General features: G+C 44.0%; 1 protein-coding gene across 1 annotated transcript in view; it reads right to left on the bottom strand.

Annotated features, from left to right (window-relative positions):
• Nucleotides 1-19398, bottom strand: part of LOC126458233 (cysteine-rich protein 1-like) — a 145246-nt gene extending 125848 nt beyond the window's left edge. Inside the window, exon 1 of the mRNA XM_050095130.1 lies at nt 19242-19398. Coding sequence (XP_049951087.1) covers nt 19242-19281 — 40 coding nt within the window. The 5' untranslated portion in view covers nt 19282-19398. The remainder of the gene's footprint in view (nt 1-19241) is intronic.
• Nucleotides 19399-23295: the final 3897 nt, after the last annotated feature.

Here is a 23295-nt window from a genome sequence, read left to right on the forward strand (position 1 = left end):
ACAAGAAGAAGGGACCGGTTGGCAGGACATGTTCTGAGGCATCAAGCGATCACAAATTTAGCATTGGATGGCAGTGTGGAGGGTAAAAATCGTAGAGGGAGACCAAGAGATGAATACACTAAGCAGATTCAGAAGGATGTAGGTTGCAGTGAGTACTGGGAGATGAAGATGCTTGCACAGGATACAGTAGCATGGAGAGCTGCATCAAACCAGTCTCAGGACTGAAGACCACAACAACAACAACGTGAATATAAAATATTCGTTCCACACCATTACGATTTATGTTGCAGGAAATCCACGGAACATGAAATTTAAGTAATAGAAGCAAAAATTATACTCTGCAGGCGGATTAAATGCTGTACCACGATGGCCGAACGACAGTAAAAACGCAGCTACAACTCATTTCGAGGTGATGGCCTGCACGAATTCCCCTTCCAGTTTCCTCTTAGCTGGTGTGCGCGTCCAAAATTTGGTTCCTCTAGTCGACACTGAATTCTTTCTGGATGAGGTATATTTTGCTTAAGCTGTTCGATAGTTAGACATGAAGCGCCCCTATTTTCGAAACAGAGGTCACTAAGCGAATCTCTGATACGTTGAATATGACATGTTAGAAAAGCGAGTGTAATGGAAAAAAAGAATATGACGGCTCCAAGTGATGTGACACTGAGGATACAACGATTTAATTTGAGCTTTGTTAATGACGAAGGAGAAGGAGCTGGTGCTCACAGAGAGACGGTTAACCTGTAGATAGGGGCATTTGCGCACAATGGAAATGTCCACCAGTTCCACAAACGCTTGTAAATTTCTAGTGCTGTGGGGAAAAGTGTAGGCCTTGTGGTGTCACCGCCAGACACCACACTTGCTAGGTGGTAGCTTAAATCGGCCGCGGTCCATTTAGTACATGTCGGACCCGCGTGTCGCCACTGTGTAATCGCAGACCTAGCGCCACCACCAAGGCAGGTCTCGTGATACGAGAGAGCACTCGCCCCAGTTGTACGAGAACCTAGCTACCGACCAGATGTACGAAGCCTTTCTCTCTCATTAGCCGAGAGACAGAATAGCCATCAGCTAAGTTAATGGCTACGAACTAGCAAGGCGCCATTAGCCATACAGTGATTGTACTTAAAGTCTTCTGTGTATCGTCAAGATCGATGTACCACAAGGAATGAGTAAAGTTAAGTATTAAACCTGCTCCGTACTTTTCTTCCTAACATTAATTGCGTATCCTGTTCCAGTACTTCACGCCCGTCTGCGTTAGTCTAGCTTGCCTTTTCAGCCATCTCAACTTCACGGTGTCGGCCCAGATACCGACACAACAGGCCTGTGAAGAATGAGCGAATGAGAAGCCAGCATCTTTAATACTTTGCGTTTAGTCATTAATTTTAAGAGGATCAGCGGTCAATAAACAAAGAGTCTGATACATTTAAAAGTGTAGAGAAAGTTAACTTTCGATGCAAGTGAACAACAGAAACAATACACTGTGGGCAATATCTAATATTCAGAGTGGTCAGTTCTCAATGTGATTTAGTTAGACGCTTATTTATTCTCGATGGTGTGACGCTCTGGCTTGGTGCGAGTCTTTCTACGTAACTTATATAAAGTTGTTAACATACACGATTAATGGTAATATTGTAGAACGATTCATTTTATACTCTCATTACACAATCACATGTAAATATGGCTATATGCTATTTACACGTCCTGCTCCAAGCCAGCATAGTTCTACGTAGACTTCTAAGTAAAAACTTATATTATTATTAACTCATACCGAACAAGGCTGCTGACCACAGCTTGCACGGCTGAAACCGAATAAAAATATTTTTAAAATACAGAGATGCGTCTTTTTCACCATCCCTTGAGGTCATTTATCTGTAAAACTGTGCAGTGTGTTTGTGGCATCGATAGCTACGATGTCACGGCGTAGGTTGGCACTACGACAGGGACACCGACGACAGCGCACTCTAGCCGGAGCGGGAGACCTCTACGAGCTCCGCTCCAGATTCTGCCCATTTGAACAACAGCAGACGGCCGGGACACTTCGCTTCAACTTAGCACCTAAGGGCAAAGTTATGTATTACTCTTGTTGCTAAAGTAAAGGTGATTTTAATTCACACTGCAGTAAAGAGAGATTTTCACCTTTTCCTGCTCCTACCCACACTCCGTCTTCCAGGCGGGATGCAAAAGTGTTGACGCGACATTTCAAAGTTAACAGATCTGAAGAACACAAAACAAAAAAATTTCTGAAGGAACGCTGCAGCGCAACAGACAATTATGACCAGCAGACTCTCGAGACTCATAAATGATGTTGTATTTAGACCCCTACATCGCGGAAAAAATACACGCACAATCTGCCGTTGCAAGAAAAATGCTGACTGTGAAAGATGTCACGTCTTTCTTAGCTTTCCAGAATGAAAAAATATTTGAGGTCACATAAGTTAGTAGGACGGAGTACTTATCGCAGTGTCCAATATTACGAGAAAAACAATTGTGTCTTCTCAGAAGAGTATCATGTACGCATGGAAATCGAAACAAGATTCGGAAACTAAATGGGATTTTTATAAACGTGTCATTTTCCATGTACCTCACGATAGATAAAATCCATTGAAACTTGAACGGTTGTAGCAGGACTCTTGATGCAGCCTCCTGACATTTTCCCGTATCACTTAGGTCTGTTTACCACTTGATTAAGTACTGATATGGGCGCTTGCAGAATAGTAACTGACGGAGAACATAAATTAGGATGACCCGTATATCGCGGTTTCAGGATCCACCAACGTTCGCCTTCATTACTGAGGAGTATAACGAACCCTGCTTATCGGAGATATGTTTGGGACGGTTCCGCAGGAACCCTAGTACTCGGAAGAAGGTCTGTTCCGCTGACTGAAGAACGTTCCGCTGCCGCGGCTCAGGAGAGAGAGAATTACGAGCAGCAGCTATGTGTGGGCATGACGCCAGACACATGGCCGTGAAAATCGGATGACTTCATGCATGAGCGAGCGGGCGATGTCCGTGTGGCGAAGAGAAGCTGTGAAGAGGCACAACCCAGCTGTCAGGGGCTAGATTACGAACTGAGGCTGCTCGTCGATATGTCACTGTCGCTATTCAGCCTCCGGCATGCGTGGATCTGTGTTGGGGGGGGGGGGGGGGGTGTTGGTACTCAAAACCCCCTCCAAACGACAATTTATCAGTACCATCTACGGCAGCTAGAGTACGACAGTGGGTTTTCAACCCGACCAGCTGAAGGTGTCCACCCGCACACTTACTTCGACATGCTCGTGAGCCTAACGAAGCTGAGTGAGCAAGGCACAAAGAGTAAGACCTAACAGGAAGAAGATCGACCGTTGATGTTAGTCAGTAACGGCCGAAACAAACAACCCCCCCCCCCCCCACCCACCCAAACTCACCTACCAAAGTTACACGCTTGCAGAGCCCCAAAATGCAGATCGTGTTCACAAACTTCATGCTAAGTGAAATAATGATAACGGTGAGCACACACTTAGATTTCATACCATTTAAATTACGACGTTGATATGGTTGTGACAATTTTTTTTACTATTAGTGTCGTTAAATTAAATGTCTGACACATGTTTCTCAAATATTTCCGAGGGCGTATTCCTCTGATTTGGAATCTGTTAATTTTTATACAGGGATTTAATAAGGACAGACAAAAATAAACTCTTAATTTAACATTAATATATTACAATATTTATATTTTTTCATCATTATTATCACAATCCTTGGCACCTGTGGTATGTCGATGCAACTTCGTTCATGTACACACTGTCAGTGCTTTTCCAAGGCAGTAGCACCTACGGTGATGCGACAGGCAGTCGTTTGAGCAGCTTACGAAGACGCCCATCACACGCACTGCTCATTCGAGACCAAGTACTACCTGGAATATTTATTCCTCAATTTGATTCTCCACATTAGAATTCTAAGTTTAGGATCCTCTACCAGCTGCATATTTATCTCCCTAAGTGTCTGAGACGCCGTGTACACTTCTAGACCCAGTAGACAGTCATTCCCCACTCTGTTACATTCACGAATGGAAAAACATTGACTGCTTGCATGCCTCGTAACAAGTCATGAATAATGTGCACTCACCTTCACATTTTTTTCAACCCCATTCTCATGAAGACATTTGGTACTTAGCACATCAATTTGAAGGCAGTCTTCATACACATTCGAGAACAGTCACTAACTCAAAATTTTGTGTCTTCCACCACTGAAATCGAAAGACTTATTCATAAAACTCGTACATCTTTTTGCACTGTGTTGTGTGCACGCAAGCTCAATCGATAGCGGTCGTGAACTGCGTCCTCGTATGGGAGGGAACACTTGTTTGTCGTCAGCAGTTCATCCTGACTTAATTTTCGGAACATAGAAATGCCAACCACCCTTTGCTCTTGAGTCCCTATTTTAGATTTCTTCTCTAAATTCCATTTTAATGAATTCTCATTTCGTGGGCTTTCTCTGCTTTTGTGTTCTCAGCAGGGCTTCTTCATCCTGTAGCCTGGCTAGAATTGTTTGCGTTGTTAGAAGAGGAGCAACGCTTGTTCACCATTCGCCTTTGCAGGCTGCTCACCTTTTAGCTGGTGTTCAGCGTTGTACGAAAACCTCTAATACGAGCTATTTCTGGACAAACATGACAAAACGTGACGTAATATCTCGGTAACAAGGGCGGAAAAGTTGGGACAAATACAGTACAAAAGGGCGCGGAACGAAAGTAAAAGTTTTATAACCATTTTATGGCACGATGTATTAAGCAACAGTTTTATAACATTTTATGGCATGTTTCATTAAGTAAAAGTTTTAGAAGCATTTTGTGACTTGTTTTATTAGACACACAGTTTTTCGAAATATGGTACGTCTCATACATGCGGAAATACGATAGTTAAAATATTGCACTGCTTAGTAGTTCTGCTGAAGCATCGCATCTGAAGCTACACCATTCCTCCTCCAGTAGAGATTTCATGAATTCATGTGAATTCTGGTGACATGAGTTATGAAATCATGGAGGTGAGAATACGCAATGCGGTCACTACTGTCAGTGAAGCAACGTTGAGCAGATTAGATAAAAACAACGCCACCACTCATTCCACAATCAAAATGAGCAACACAACTCAGTAGCCGTGTTTTTATTTTCTGAAGTACACAGGAGAGAGACTATTAGGAGACACACGGCTATCAGCCAGAGGAGTGGCACCTGTCAAGATACGAGCGGTGATTAGCGGTCCGACGCCTGTGCAGCTGTAAGAGAGGTAAGATTAATGGATCGCTCCACGTGGAGGGATCGGTAGAACACTCAAGTGTAGCAAATTCCAGTAAGGCGCTGATAATATTGCCATAAAGCTGCACAATTTTCTGATAGAAAGAGAATACTGTCGGAACACCAACAGACAATACAAGCTAAGAGTTGAAAATATCGTAAATAAAATTTTCCGCACTGGCTGTTAAGCACTTTTATTAAAAAACGTCGCTACTAGTTTCGCATCAACAGAGATAAATCTTCATGTGATCTGTACAAGAAACTAAAACACTAAAAAATTACAATGGCTTGAAAATAATTGTGTACTACCATGAAGCGTCATATATCAATGAGAGCTGTGTAATCACAGTTTTTTTTTTCTTTTTTGAACAGTCACTGTGCGAAAAAGTGATTGCTTAGAGCCAAGTCAACGGTAGTGATTTTAATAATTTTGGCTGCGGTTTCCCAACTTTTAAAATAATATGTTGAAAACATGGGGTGTTTTACGTGCGAATAAACGAAATGAGGAACTGTTTGTGCATCGTCGACGTCGATATCATTAGGGACGGAACACTCATCCAGTTTAAGATGGAGATGGAATCAGCCATGGTGCTGACATAAGAACGACATTGGAACTTGATGGAAGTGCTCCAGGGATACTTCAGGAAACTGACATGTTATATTCACATGTCGAAATATATCTGGTAAGCGCTATACGTGCAGGAATGTCGATATGCACAATAACTGAAATTTCTTGTCTTTGCACTCGACTGTATTATCCATGTTTCACTGTTTCAGAATTTCTGGCCTGTTTGGATAACGATTTTTTTAAACCGGCTCAAGAAGCGAAACAGCAGTCTAACAGTGGATAACAGCCAGTAACCCGGCACAGACTCCTCAAACTGTTTACCTTGCAAAACTGAATACCATAATTGGCGAGTACTGCACAAGTCCTTTGGGTCAACTGGATAACAAAATACCTGAAATGCGATCAGCATTGCTGACGAAAAAGAAAAGTGTTCATCAGAACGCTGCCCCCGCCCGCAATTGCGCTCAGGCAGTGGGAAAAGTGAGAACTACAAATTTTCGGAATATTCGCGCTGTTCTGTCAGATTTGGCACCCCTCACTACCATCTCTTTCATTATGAAAAAAAGTACGGAAGTAAAATATTTTGGGTTCGGTTTATAGCCTACTGAAGCTGAAGGAACGTATTTTGCAGCTCTTACAGAGTCTCGCCTCAGAGATGGAACAAAGCGGATCTAAAATGTTAGTATAATCGTACCGCTAACGCTCAGCTGTGAAAATTTGTAGCGGTTCTGGGCACTGTGTGGGTTCGCGGATCAACGATGCGGGTTTTGGAACGTGGCGCGTTGGAGGGTCAGTCGGCAGTTTACGTCCACACTCTGTGGCCGACACGTCGACCGTGAGCGAAATGATAGCAGTGAGTGTTAGGTAAAAGTTTGCAGTTGACGAAATTTTCCTTTTCTGCTTACGCGAACTGTACCGTCAAGTGCCAAGTATTGTGGGTTGCTACCGAGAGACTTGGTGCAATTACTTGAAACTGAGCTGAGGCATGTACACGCGACGGCAAAGAACTTGATTTCCGTGCTTAGTTTGAACTTTTACAAGCGAATTCTGCGACCGTGATCAAATTAAACTGCCTGGCAAAGAAGGTGAAGCATTGAGATGTGTCGCTGAAACGAAATTAAAATTCCACGGCTTAACAGAATATGTGATGTTATTTCAGTGATTACAAAATCGCGTCAAAATCTTTGCAGTATGAACCCACTCATCTGTATGATGTTTTACGTCCTCTGGCCTGGATGCGAGCACTGATTCTGTTGGGAAGGGCGTCCTTCACTGTATCCTCTCCAGAGGCAGAATGGTTCTCGCTGTTGACACAAGTCTTTGATATCCTGGCACTTGCAGTCTTTGATATCGTGGCACTTGCAGTCGGACGGAAAATGAAATGATCGTAGGCATTGATGGTGGGGAGGCCCCATCCGGGGAAGTTCGGCCACATTGGGCGACTTGCGTGGCGACGATGATGAAATGATGATGAGGACAACACAATACGCAGTCCACGGGCGGAGAAAATCTCCAATCCGGCCGGGAATCGAAACCGGGCCCGCTGCATGAGAGGCAAACGCGTCACCAGGCGGACAACGGGACGGAGTCGACGTCCGAGCCACTCAGCCACATTTTCTATCGGGGACCGACCTGGGTATCTAGCTGGCCATGGGAGTACGTCAACAGCACGCAGACAGCTCATCGAGGCACTTGCCATGCGTGGACAAGCATTCTACTGTTGAAAAATGGCACCCCCTTTTCTTTTTTCATCAGTCTTCTGACTTGTTTGATGCGGCCCGCCACGAATTCCTCTCCTGTACCAATCTGTTCATCCGCGAGTAGCGCTTGTAACCTACGTCCTCAATTATTTGCTGGATGTATTCCAATCTCTGCCTTCATCGGCTCCCTCTAGAACCATGGAAGTAATTCCTTGATGTCTTAAAAAAGATATCCTACCATACTGCCCACTGTCATAGTTTGCTCAATTCACTGAATGCCAGCCGTGCCCTGAAGTCACACCCGATGGCCACCGCTGTGCCTCTCCAAAACACTGGAAGAATGGTTCCTCTCCCCAGGTCATCGCCATACTCGCCGACGAGTCAGTTGGGGGAATGGAGAACATCACTGAACACAACGTGATGCCATTCATCAGCAGACCACGCTTGCCCGTCCACCACTCCAAACGCGCCTTCTCCGTTGTGGCGTCAGCGGCAGCCTAAGCAACGGACGGTAATTCGCCAGTCTCGCTGCTGCTAATGTCCAACCGATGGTGTTGGATGACAAATTTATCTCACTGGGAGACGAGACAATAATTTCCTGTTTCATAGAATGCGATCGGTCGCTGACGGATCCACAACCACACCCAGTCTTGCACCTCCTCGTCCAACTGATACCGACGTCCACGCACGTCTTTCTTCAGATCGCCAGAGGTGTGAAAAGCACACAGTGGAAGATTCGGGCTGTACGGAGGATCCTGCAGTGTTTCCCAACAAAATCGCTCAGGCGTAGCCTTCGTCCGCTTTGGCAGTGTGGAGGCGGACGTTGATGACTATACAAGACTGTAAATGACAGCATCATCTGCAATCAATCTAATGGCGCTGCTCTGATTGTCTCCTGAATTGTTTATGTAGATCAGGAGTAGCAGAGGGCCTATTACACTTCCTTGGGGAATGCCAGATATTACTTCTGTTTAACTCAATGATTTTGCGTCAGTTACTACGAACTGTGACCTTTCTGACAGGAAATCACAAATCCAGTCGCATAGCCGAGACGATATTCGACACGCACGCAATTTGATTACAAGTCGCTTGTTTCGTCAAAAGCCTTCTGGAAATGGAGAAATATACAAGAAGTTTGAAATCCCTTGTCGATAGCACTCATCACTTCGTATTTGAACAAACAGCTAGTTGTTTTACAAAAGTACTATATTTCCTGAATTTGTGCTGACTATGTGTCAATACGTCGTTTTCTTCGAAGTAATTCATAATGCCGACCACATAATATGTTCGAAAATACGATTGCAAATCGACGTTAGTGTTGTTGTTGTTATTGTTGCGGTCTTCAGTCCACAACTGGTTGTTACAGCTCTCCACGCTACTCTATCCTGTGCAAGCCTCATCACCTCCGAATAACCACTGCAACCTACATCCTTCAGTATCTGCTTATTGTGTTCATCTCTTGCTCTCCATCTACGATTTTTACCCTCCACGCTTCCCTCCAGTACTAAATTGGTGATCCCTTAATGCCTCAGAACGTATCCTGCCAACCGATACCTTCTTCTGGTCAAGTTGTGCCACAAATTCCTCTTCTCCCCAATTCTATCCAGTACGTCCTCATTAGTTACGTAATACGAGTCTTTAATTCAGCCGTTTACGTCTATTTCATTTCTTGGATATTGGTGCGATCTGTGCAACTTTCCCGTTTTTTGGTACGGATCTTCCATCGAGACAGCGGTTGTGTATGATTGCTAAGTATGATGCAGATGTAGTCTGGTACAGACATACATTTAGGTCTCGTTTAGGGTTATTTGTTATAAAATTACTCCCCATAAATAATTTGGTGGCGGCCGCAATGTTCGCAAGAAAAAGTTGAAATTTGGCTCAAAAATCAACTTACATATGGTTCTACGGACGTCCAGTAATTTCAAATGTTGGATGACCTGTCGTTTATCTGTCGAACAAAGAGGGCTTATATGATTATCGTTTTGATGCGATAGCAGTGATGCCTTCTCCAGTGTCGGACACGTCCTTTCACAAATTATAAATTCGACTTATTTGGGCGTTTAATACCCGACAACGAGGCACTAACTGACTGTCCTGAATGTGTGCGCACCGTTAGCTGGCCCGTATTTCTGGGAAACTAGGTTCTTGCAGACAGGATACGCGATCCGCGGCAGACGCCGGTGACGTTGACAGTGACGGCAATCCAATCGGCGCGCGGTCAAGCGTCGGCCTCCGAGCAGGCCAGAGGACACCCACAGCTGGACTGGGACAGAGGCGTGCCTGTGGCTGGAATCCCCGCTCCCCGTGCCGGGCATCGCTCGCTGTCCAGCGGCGCGTGCCTCCGTGTCCTGCCCTGTCCGCCCCCAACCCACCCCCGCCCCACCAGATACCGCCCCCTGTGGGCTGCCGTGCGCACTCCAGCTGCTGCCACTCCACGTGTCCCGCATACCGCGCGTATTAGTCGAGCCTGCCACTGCGAAGAAGGCAGTGTGGATACCGTCACACGGAGTATCACTGCAAATATGTCACTGTCTCGGTGAATCTATTATTATAGTAAAATGACGGCTGACGTTTCCCGGTGAGACCAGGCGTCGTCTTATTGAATTAGCCGACCGTAGGACGCAAAGATTTCACCGAACTGGCAGGGCCAAATAACCAGGTTTGTTGCATCTTCATACTTCCCTGCCCAGTAAACTGATAGTGTGGTTTTCAACAAGACAGCCCCAAGAACGAGTGTCTCTAGGCGGAGAGAAAAAATTTTCGAGCTCGGCCTACCGCCTCTCACGCGGAGCAGATGACTGGCTTACAGGCAACACGCAGTGCATACAACTGCCGCAGAATGCCTACGTCCTACCGCTTCGCAGAGGCATAACCAATACAAAACAATGCCTGGCATCTCCGGTAAGTGTCGGCCAGCATTTTTGTCTCTTGCAGAAGTTGTCCCCGTGACATCATCTGTCACCCCTGAACGTTTGTCGCAAGAACTTCCAGACACCCTGTACATTAGTAAATGGCTAAAGCGATCACCCGGTCAAACATACCCAGACGGCCAATCTAACAATTTCCACACTAGCACTCCGTCTTCAGGCCACGAGTGGCCTACCGGGACCATCCGACCGCCGTGTCATCCTCGGTGGAGGATGTCGACAGGAGGGGCGTGGGGTTAGCACACCGCTCTCCCGGTCGTAAGAGGGTATTCTTGACCGAAGCCGTTACTAGTCGGTCGAGTAGCTCCTCAATTGGCATCACGAGGCTGAGTGCACCCCGTAAAATGGCAACAGCGCATGGCGGCCTGGATGGTCACCCATCCAAGTGCCGACCACGCCCGACAGCGCTGAACTTCGGTGAGCTCACGGGAACCGGCGTATCCACTGCCGCAAGGCCGTTGCCTAACAATTTCCGGGGATAGCAAAAATATGTTTTTCATGGATTTATATAATTGTTGGCCCAATTTAAAAAGCTATCAACATCTACTCAATGGCACACACATTAACCAGACTACAATACATTCATCCACTGTATGACAATGGGACTACTTAGAGACCACCAACAAACGTAACACACAATTTCTAGCCTTTTCGAAACTTTATCTCCGTTATGAAACTTCCTGGCAGATTGTGTGCCCGACCGAGACTCGAACTCGGGACCTTTGCCTTTCGCGGGCAAGTGCTCTACCATATCAGCGCACACTCTGCTGCAGAGTGAAAATCTCATTCTGGAAACATCCCCCAGGCTGTGGCTAAGCCATGTCTCCACAGTATCCTTTCTTTCAGGAGTGCTAGTCCTGCAAGGTTCGCAGGAGAGCTTCTGTAAAGTTTGTAAGGTAGGAGACGAGATACTGGCAGAAGTAAAGCTGTGAGGACCGGGCGTGAGTCGTGCTTCGGTAGCTCAGTTGGTGGAGCACTTGCCCGCGAAAGGCAAAGGTCCCGAGTTCGAGTCTCGGTCGGGCACACAGTTTTAATCTGCCAGGAAGTTTCATATCAGCGCACACTCCGCTGCAGAGTGAAAATCTCATTTATCTTCGTTGTCAGCTTCCACAAAATAATGAAAGGATAAAAGTTTATCGCTTACTACATTTTCCTTGTCTATGCAGCTAAACTTCACCACCAGGCATGACGTTTCAATCATTACTTCTTTACAGTTAATTCTATTCACACCACACTTTGCAGTCAGTACCCACATATAGCACAGAAGATACGTACACTAATGCATCATTGCGTAACATAGTTCAGGAGAAAAACTATCCTTTCTGAAAAATGTTAATGGTCTTCAACACTGGTTATATAAATGTTTACAGAATTACGAAAACTGTGTTGGAAGTTAGTTCTCACATACCTCTACTACATGAGCCGAATATTATACCGAATAAAAAAATAACACATGAAATTGTACTGCGAGATAAACTAATAAAATCAACATAGTTAGGGTTTTTCGAATTCAACCGTAAGATTTGACTAGTTATCACATGCAACTAAATGCAAGTGAGACTGTTACAACAAATATTTTGAAAAATTTATACAGTTTCTGCATCTCTCATGGCAATATGTGATCCATTATTACAGCCTCTTATTATTGTTAGTTATACAACTAGTTTCGCCTTGAAAAGCCATTTCCTTGTGTTCACACAGAACAAGGAGTCATATACATGAAAATGGCAGTGAACTCACACAATGTGGTACCGTTCGTAATGGTAACACATTACCAGTTCGCTGCAATTTTCATGGGAATGACTCCTTTCTCTGGGTAAACTCTAGGAAATGGCTTTGTAGGCCGAAACTAAAGGTGTGACTAAGAAAGGCTCTCATGAAATGTACGGCCTACGTGGGAAAAATGTCGCTTCACTTGTACTAAGTTTTCTTGTTTTATGACAATACCTACGACCTTAAGGATTTCCTCACCACAGATCTATGGAACAAAAATTATATTCGTTTCTTTAGTATCTGTTGTATGCTGACGACGTGGTGCTGATATCGAAGACAAACAAGAAATTCCATAGAACTGCATCTACGTCCATAGTCTGCGAAGTGCATTGCAGAGGGTACGTCCCACTGGACCAGTTAATTAGGGTTTCTTCCACGTCCATTAACTACGGAGCACGGGAAGAATGACTGTTTAAATGACTCTGTGCGAGCTCTAATTAATCTGTTATTGTCCTCTCGATTCCTACGGGAGCGATATGTAGGGAATCGTAGAATATTCCTAGAGTCATCATTTAAAGTCGGTTGTTGAAACTTCTTAAGTAGGTTTTCTCTGAATGATCTGCGTCTATCAGTTTCTTCAGCATCTCTGCGACAATCACCCACGGGTCAAACAATCCTGTAACTATTCGTGCTGCCCTTCTCTGTATACGGTGCACATTTAAGCAACATTCAAGTATCGGTCATTCGTATGGAATCCCCTTTGTAGAATTCTATCAGCAAACCGAAGTTTGCCGTCTGCTTCACCTACGACATGGCCAATGTCATCGTATCATTTCATATGCCTATAGTGTGTTACCCCCAGGTATTTGTACGAGCTGGCCGATTCCATTTGTGACTCTTTGATACTTTGGCCATGGATACTACCACTGAAAAGTAATGCCTCCGAATTGTAGCGTGTGGCATGGCTGCGTGTAACGTAACTATATCGTTGCATGAGAAACAGAGTGTTCTAACAGATTTTCGAATTCGAGGAGTTCGTCCACACACGGAGCACCCTCTCCTTTAGCATTACAATACCAGACCACACGCAAGCGCTGCGACATCCGCAAAAATCCGACGCCTTGGATTCACTGTTATCGATCATCCTCCATAGAGTCTCGATTTGGCCCCATCCGATTTTCATCTGTTTCCAGAACTTAAAGGACACTTTCAAGAACTTCACTTTGATAGTGACGAAGCGGTGCACGCAGGTTGTGGCTCCGTCAATAAAGTCAAACACCCTGCAGCGACCGTATCAACAAACTGGTCTCTCGTTGGGCGAAATGTGTCCGTCGCCAGGGTGACTACGTTTGAGACATAAGTATGTAGACAGGGATAATAAAGATGCAGGATGTTACAAACGTTTGTTTTATTTTAAGAGCTTTAAGAGTTTTCACGTAAAATATTCGGAGGTATTACTTTTTCGTGTTGTGAAACGCACAATTTTACATTTTTTAACATCTTTGAGGATGGGAGAGAATCATTTGAGGACACTGGTATTCGTTATCAGCAGTACTAAACGGCGAAGAAGATGGGTCTAGTGAAATAAGATACCCAACTACAAGTTGCGCGTGTGACAATCGCCTCAAAATATTCGCGAGTCGCACGTTGCCACACAGTCCAATGAATCTGCTTTTGTTTCAAATGGCTCTGAGCACTATGGGACTTAACTTCTGAGGTCATCATTCACCTAGAACTTAGAACTACTTAGACCTAACTAACCTAAGGACATCACACACATTCATGCCCTAGGCAGGATTCGAACCTGCGACCGTAGCAGTCGCGCGGTTCCAGACTGTAGCGCCTAGAACCGCTCGGCCACACGGGCCGGCGTATCTGCCTTTACTTCAACGATATTCCTCCGTTGTTAACAATGGGATATTTACACGTGACAATGGAACTCATTCCGAAATGTCAAATCTGCTACAGAGTAAATAGCGTCTATTTTCTTCGCGATGAGGGCAGCATTGAAGACATTATTGCTTGATTGAGGTAAGCAAGACAAAGGTTGTCCCAAGTCGCAGAGGGGTTTCAGAGCAACTCACGAAGTTGATAACTAAAAACTAAATTATTTTCTCCATAGCGTTTGAGTAAATCAGTTACTAATCTGGTGCCGGTAATGCGCACTGATTTGCCCTTATAACGCTCGCCCAGCTGAAGGGATGGAGTGAAGGCAAAACAGTGGTATTTTTTATTCGCTGCAGGTGGTCGCATTGCCACAATCACAGGTGAAGAAGGTAGAATAATGTCCACAAGTCCTTTTTATACAATACTGGAAGCAAAATTAAAGATACGCGACCATCAGCGTGTTGGTGTTACCTCTTTTCCAGTACGACAACGCCTCAGATCTCAGAATTAGTGAAGCACACGTATTTCTCGCCTAGTCGCCAATCCACACATTTACAGTGCACATCTGAATGTCTATTCTGATTTCCGCTCAAAAGCAAAATGAACCATTTGTTGAACGTGGTTTCGAGTGCGCGAAATTCCTTATCTCTGCCTACAAAACAATCCCGAAGAAGCTTGCCAAGGGCCGATATCACGAATCTTCCACTAAATGCTTTGACAGGATGTGCACTACCTAAAAGAACTAACACTTGAGAAGACGTGAAGTTTTAAGTTCCCTGAAAAACCGGAACCTGCATTAACTAAGTTCCGAAATCGACAACTGTGATCCAAATCACGCCACGCAACAGCAAGATTGCGTGAACAGTTTAAGTGTAATAGAAAGAAAAATAAGTGGTAACTATCAGAACAATGCTTTATGTAAGTGTGGCATAAGCACTGATACTTGATATGTCAGTCAAAATATTACATTGTTTGCCTCAGTCACAAGTCCTTTTTTATAATTTCCTCGTACATCCATAGCTGAAATGGAGAACAGTAGGACGTCAGCTGGTATAAATTTATATTAAAAATGAAGAAATTCCTCCAGCTGTATTTGAGGTGTCGATTTTATTTTGGCAACTAGTTTCAACATTGTAACAGCGTCATCTTCAGGCCCATACGTTGAAACTAGTTGCCAAAATAAAATCGACACCTTAAAGACAGCTAGAGGAATTTCTGCATTTTTAATATAAATTTTTATAATTTATTCTTCACTGCGTGGCAACGGCCTTGCCGCGGTGGATACACCGGTTCCCGTGAGATCACCGAAGTTACGCGCTGTCGGGCGTGGTCGGCACTTGGATGGGTGACCATCCAGCCGCCATGCGCTGTTACCATTTTTCGGGGTGCACTCAGCCTCGTGATGCCAACTGAGGAGCTACTCGACTGAAAAGTAGCGGCTTCGGTGAAGAATACCATCATAACGACCGGGAGTGCGGTGTGCTGACCCCACGCCCCTTCTATCCGCATCCTCCACGGAGGATGACACGGCGGTCGGATGGTCCCGGTACGCCACTCGTGGCCTGAAGAAGGAGTGCTAATTCTTCACTGCGCATTTGAATGATTACGCCGTTATGGCTGTGTCCACTAATACACAAAATGAACAAATGTGGACAGCTAATGTAAGACGTACGTGGGCCTCCGAAAACAAAATTTCATAACCAAAAAAATTCAATCAAACAAAATACTGTGGGCAAACATTAGCGCAATATCCTTGATACTACAAAAGCAACATTTTTCTGTCTTCCAACAATCTCGTCCAATAACGCCCACGGACCGGCGCAGCTCTCGAAAGTCGTAAATGTGTGAACGTGACACGCCGACATTGAAAGCCTGAGCGCTATGCATGGTCACGTCACGTTCGCCAGTTACGCCGCGTGAAGAGATGTCACAGCGCACTGGATGCGACCACCGGAAGCGGTCTGCTGATTGCAGCTGCAAACGACCACGACTAGAAGAGAGAGGCTGTCTCATTACTTCTGCCTCGGTTCTGCTGTCCCACGAAATGCTGTTACTGGCCAGAGAAAGCTCCCGACTCTGCAAGGACACCGCAGAGCAGAATACGTATTATTAGTAGTGCTACTATCACTACATTCTCCTCACTAAGTTACAGACTGGGAAATCGCTTATGGAATCTGTTCCTACCTCACTAAGTTACTTTTCAGCGTTTATTATTTCATTATTTTATATGCTTCAGTTGCAGTCGTGAAGTCGATTAATGTTTCGGTAGTTGGGTAACTGCACAAAAAAAGAGAAAATAACTGCAGTGGTACTGGAATTATACGTCCCTCTATTATATAGTGTTTGTTTTAACTTGAGACAACTAAACATCTCGAAAATGAAGCATCATATGAAAAAAATGTTCTATGTGAAAAGCTAATACTAGCAAAGGGAACGTCTGTCTAGGCTACACCTTGCCACCTCCTAACCACACCTCCTGCGTGGGCGGGGATAACTTTTTCATTTTCAGATGGGAACCGTCCCCAGTTTTTATTGCATATTCGGATTCAACACTAAAAACTACGTTTGGTTAACTGAAACCATTGTTACCCATTCGAGGTACATGGCGCTATAATCGAAAAATATCAAGTGTACCTGTTCTTGCTATTTCATTCTGCATTTCATTTACGATGTAAATGTAAACCTGTGTTCTAACGGTAGATATTTATGTTCGAAATTTACTTTAGTGTTGCCAACTTGACTGTACAGTATAATATGGTTAGCCATTCCAACGTCAGGTGTGGATGTAATAGTTTTCTGTTCCGATCGGGAAGCTTGATTTCGGTGAGTCCCATTGCTTCTCATGACTGGGATGCATAATTTCAGCGAGTACCTGTGGCAAGTGCGACAGTCACTATAACTTCATGGATATTCTACGTTATAATTCTGGCTGCGGCTTGCATTACGCCGGTAGCCGCCAGCGCGAGAGTTAGGCGTTTGGATGGAAACACACACACACACACACACACACACACACACACACACACCGAAATCTGTCGCCCTGAAGGCGGGGTTCGAGGGCGGCCACCGAAATGAAACATTCCGATGGTTTGGGGACTCACAAAAATCAATCCGGTAGGGAACGGAAAACTGCGTTACTTTACAACAACATAATTTGCCATAAACGTTAATGTCTACCTATATTATCTGTACTGTGCGATCACATTTGCAACACTCAACTAACGTGTAACGATCAGTACTAACCGTTAGAAAGCAAAGGTTCGTATTCAGATCGTAAATGGAATGTAGAATTAAATGCGTCGGTGCTTAATTGCAAGAACGGACAAACTTGCATCCGTCGATTACAGCGCTATCTACCATGAATGGGAAACAAGGGTTCGAGTTAACATCACATATTTTTTGGCGTAGAATCCGAATATACAATTTAAATGCGGGTCCCCATTTGAAAATCCAAAGTTGACCCCACCGTCGCGGGTGGTGGCCAGTTGTAGCACAGACAGATATACCCTAACTAACATTAACTTTTCACCTAGAACACTTTTTTTCGTACGATGCGTCGCTTTCGCGATATTTAGTTGTCTCAAGTTACAACAAACATCCAATACTATAGGCTGGTCCTTAATATGAATCATCATGGTACGCTGAAAATAAAAGATCTACAGCTACAAGCTCATCAAACTACTTTATATGATATCGATGTCAGACAATCAAGTTCGGCGCTTGAACTGAAAACTTCCCCCGAATATTCAATGCGTTGTCTGTTTTTGAAAGGAAAAAGAAATTTTCTATTGCAACATACAACTGGTTTTGTAGGTATAGTCCACCTTATACAAAAATGGGGAAAATGTTTTAGTCTCCTATAGAAACTACTCAATGAAAGGAAGACTGGAGTACAACACCCCCCCCCCCCCCCATAACTATGATGTTGTACGTGGATTGTTGTACAGAAATCGGTCGTAACCCTCGGACAAAGAGGGAAAACTTGAACCTAGATGGCCGGACGGGAGATTCGAACCGCCGTCCTCCAGGACACGAGTTCTTATCGCTGTAGCGCTCAGATTAAGTGTTGCGAACCGTAAAATCTGATTACACGCGTGCCTGTATTTCGTATATTAACAATTGCGTGGCGCCATGTAACCATTAAAAAACGTTTAGTTCTCCAATTCAGTGTTAAAACGAATCATATATTTTACACCATATAGAAAACAGCTCCTTCAGAAAATATACATACACCAAGGTAGCACTAATGCGAGCTTTGGGTATCCTCTGTCGTCTGTAACAAACTCACGCATTATGCTAATATCCTCTACAGCAATACATTACAAAAAGCAAATACTCCGTTTATAACACATGATTTTCCCATTTTCGTATCAGATAAAAGTTCTGACGGCTTTCAGTTAATTTGATCAGCAAAACGCACCAAACTGTAATTGTCATCCGCATCACACTGCAACTGTGTAACACAACTAGGTACAGATAAACTAAAGCTGAAACGACTTCACAACACTACTGGCACACTTGCAGATTCGTATATCACCTGAGAAGGAAATGACGACATTTGTTTTGTCATTCAAATGTTTAGGTTAACTGGGGACGTAAAATCATAAATGAAAGATACAAATTGTGAAATTTCTAAGAGTTTCATATAGTAGAAGATACCCAATTTGTGTTTTTCGTTAATAAATACGAAATGGTTCAACCAAGCAGCGACGGAAGAATCAATAAACACAGACGCAGGTGACAGAACTTCAGTAATAAAAACTATTCACTGCAACGATGGTCTAGCAAATTTGTAACAAAAAAGAGATCTTGCAGTTTTTTACACTGCTGTGATCAGTATATATAAAACAAGGCAAGGCGGAGCAATACGATGTTACAAAATAATAACTGAACACTATCAAGCGCTCGCAACAAACGTCTGATTGTAAGAAAACATTGTTATATAAGCGGCTATTTTTAAGGGGTTATATTTCTTACAAGATATAAATAACTATTGCTCGTATATTGCAGTAGAAGGAGTGTAAAATTCTGTCGTTGGAGGCGAACAATAAGTCATTCTCATCTAAGAAAAGATTCTATCCCGACAAATAGTTCCGCGTCGAATTTTAAAACTAAACATTGTGCTTCCAAATTCGTGCTCTCTCGACCAACAATCGCTATGGCTTCTGACTCACCGAAATAGACGGGCTTGTCGCACTTGGGACAGTTGGGCATTGTTGCTGGTCCGTTGCGTGCACAACCGAAGAACTTCGCTCACCGGTCGCTACTCGAGCTCTGCGCTCAGTCGGTCAAGTATTTATCCAGTTATGGTAGAAGCTGCGCTGCTCGAAGACACTCCACACGCAGCGGCAGCGCGCGGAAGAGAGCACACTCGACACGCGACGCGACGCGCGTTCTGCCTACCTGCGGGGCGCAGCCGGAACAATGAGTCCGCTATCTGGCCTGCTCAGCGCAGCGCGGGAGTGCGTAGCGGAACCTCGCGTAGAGGCGCTATCTCTTCTCTCTGTGCTTCCTGCCACCGGGCGAGGTCAAATGCAGCATATTAAGTCTATGTAAACGCTCAGTAAGTCACTTTCTGAATGTTACGGCAAGACACATCACCTTATCCTGGATGGGCAAATCATCTACAAGCGCTGAAGTAAATATCTAGTGTTCCTCAGGGGTGTATACTAAGACCATTCCTCTTCTTTTACACGTTAATGACTTATTCGATAGTATTAGTGGCAATCTCGGGCTTTCGGTAGACGATACAGTGATGTATGACGAAATTTTACCCGCTAAAAACTGCAGTTATGTTGCCCGCTCATGTAGCTTAGCGCCGAATCCATGCAGTGGTTTACTGACTTCATTTATTTGGCGTATGGCTAATACAGACATATCATGAAATTAAATTACCTATATTGACACACAAGAAACTTAAGTTTGTCTTTACAACTGAATATCCAGTCCTTCAATCCAGCGCACTGCATCTGGAGTTGCTAGCAGGAAGTCCTCTTTGGCGCCATGATAGGCTCGAATCCTGCGTTGCTCACGTCCGTAGGTTTAACCTTAAAATACCCTACACATGCCTCCTGGGTGGTGCTAAGTGAGCAACAGTGATTACAGGCAGCCAGACTATCCATAGGATCTCCTGGCAATGACATATCAATTAAATAGCAGAAACAGTTCTTTTCAGAGCTCATTAACAAGAAACATTGGACCAACTATCAGACTCCTTCAACTGAATATCGAAAGCATTAGCAGGGCAAAGTGTGACTACCTGTCAAAATTTTTGCTGGACAACAATATCGATGTCATCGCCATTCAAGAAACTCGTGTTTCCAGCGAAGAAATATTCCGAAGCCGAGATCGATTTCCTGGATATACCACGAGGTGCATGGAATTGCTACGTATGTCCGTAACAACATACACGAAGCTTCACTGATTTCTGTAAGTGTGGAGGCAGATATACATACGGTTGTCATACAATTGCACGGCATTACTATTACAAATGGTTTACTGACTGTTACTTTGGTACACCTGCTAGCCTGAGTGCCGTTCTTTAGGCGGTTTCCACAAGGCTGTTTTCCACAAGGCGGCTTTCCACATTCACAAATGAAGAGCTGGTTCCCAGCCTCCATCTCAGTTATTACAATGTACGATCAATTAAAATGTACGAACATATACAACAAAGGAATGCTACACACGACATCTCTGATTTAAGTGACAACAGGAAGAGCAAATTTAAAATAAAAACATATTTACCAAATCATGAAAACAGCAGGCACGACACGACGGAACAAAATGCTAGGAAAGAGAGAACAACTGGAGCAATATGTAGATGGAGCTTGAGAAAATATCAGCCTAGTGTAAAGCCGCAAATACCACCTAGTGTAGCGAAGTGCAAAGTAATGCACTGCATGAAAGGTAAAAGCATGGTGCCCTTTAACTGCAAAATTGACAGGTCACAGTTAGAATCAACAATTTCATATAAATGTTTGGGAATAACAATACATAGACATATGAAGTGCTTAGTTGTTGGTAAAGCAAATCACAGGCTATGTTTCATTGATCAGGCACTGGTAAACTTGCTCATGTTTTAAACAGAAATTACATGCAAAAAAACCTGTACAAACCATACCTGAATGCCGCTCAACTGTGTGGGAGCCATATCAGGTGGAATTAACATGGGAAATCGAAAATTTACAAAGAAGGACGGCGCAATGTTCACAGGTTTGTTTGACTGGCGAGAGAGTGTACTAGAATACTAAAACATCTAAACTGGCGGACGCTCGAAGAAAAATATCACGAATCCCGCGAGAACGAGCCTAGAAAAATTCATGAATCTCCTTTTAGGGTAGATTCTTCAAATATTTTTTAGCAACCTGAGTACTTACCAGAGCGCAGTGATTGAACAGACAAAATCAGGAAAGCAACAGTTCGCAGAGAGTTGTACAAGCAGTCATTCTTCACAGCCGCACCCTAGAATGGAACGGGAAGAAACTCTAATATATGTTTAAGTTTACCACGCACTTCACAGTGATACGCAGAGTACAGATATTGATGCAGTTATTAAACCAAATCATTTTCTCAAATACCATAAGCATTTGCCATGAAGGCAGGGAACCGTAAATAGGTAAGATGCTTACTTGTTGGAGAGAAAAGTGCAGGAAGTACTCATTCGTCAACTACATTCTGTTCACTGCAGCTAACTGTATGTGAAAAACCCATTTCTCTTCGTATATAACTCCACAAAGTGAAACAGATAACTAAACGAAAAGTAATGAAAATGTGTAATAGCGCGGACGTGGAGAGTTATCTTCAGACACTGAAGTAATATACGGTCCAGTCGAATTAATGTGATCACTGTCTATGTTCGATGTCAACATAACAGCCAATCCGTGGCGGCTGGGGAAACACTCGCCTTGACGGTATACAGGGTGGTCCATTGATAGTGACCCGGCCAAATATCTCACGATATACACATCAAATGAAAAAATTATAGAGAACGAAACTTGTCTAGCTTGAAGGGGGAAACCATATGGGGCTATGGTTGGCCCGCTAGATGGCGCTGCCATAGGTCAAACGGATATCAACTGCGTTTTTTTTTAAATAGGATCCCCCATTTTTTATTACATATGAATGTTTTAGTTGGACCACTTTTTTCGCTTTGTGACAGATTGCGCTGTAATAGTCACAAACATATGGTTCACAATTTTAGACGAACAGTTGGTAACAGGTAGGTTTTTTAAATTAAAATACAGAACGTAGGGACGTTTGAACATTTTATTTCGGTTGTTCCAATGTGATACATGTACCTTTGTGAACTTATCATTCCTGAGAACACGTGCTGTTACAGCGTGATTACCTGTAAATACCACATAAATGCAATAATGTTCAAAATGATGTCCGTCAACCTCAATGCATTTGGCTATACGTGTAACGACATTCCTCTCAACAACGAATAGTTTGCCTTCCGTAATGTTCTCACATGCATTAACAATGCGCTGACGCATGTTGTCAGGCGTTGTCGGCGGATCACGACAGCAAATATCCTTCAACTTTCCCCACAGAAAGAAATCCGGGGACGTCAGATCCGGTGAACGTGCGGGACATGGTATGGTGCTTCGACGACCAATCCACCTGTCATGAAATATGCTATTCAATACCGCTTCAACCGCACGTGAGCTATGTGCCGGAGATCCGTCCTGTTGGAAGTACATCGCCATTCTGTCATGCAGTGAAACATCTTGTTGTAGCATCGGTAGAACATTACGTAGGAAATCAGTATACGTTGCACCATTTAGATTGCCATCGATAAAATGGGGGCCAATTATCCTTCTTCCCGTAATGCCGCACCATACATCAACCCGCCAAGGTCGCCGATGTTCCAATTGTCGCAGCCATCGTGGATTTTCCGTTGCCCAGTAGTGCATATTATGCCGGTTTACGTGACCGCTGTTGGTGAATGATGCTTCGTCACTAAATAGAACGCGTGCAAAAAAAAACAGTCATCGTCCCGTAATTTCTCTTGTGCCCAGTGGCAGAACTGTACACCACGCTCAAAGTCGTCGCCATGCAATTCCTGGTGCATAGAAATATGGTACGGGTGCAATCGATGTTGATGTAGCATTCTCAACACCGACGTTTTTGAGATTCCCGATTCTAGCGCAATTTGTCTGCTACTGATGTGCGGATTAGCCGCGACAGCAGCTAAAACCCCTACTTGGGCATCATCATTTGTTGCAG

Source organism: Schistocerca serialis, chromosome 2 (assembly GCF_023864345.2).
Source record: "Schistocerca serialis cubense isolate TAMUIC-IGC-003099 chromosome 2, iqSchSeri2.2, whole genome shotgun sequence".
Lineage (NCBI taxonomy): Eukaryota > Metazoa > Arthropoda > Insecta > Orthoptera > Acrididae > Schistocerca > Schistocerca serialis.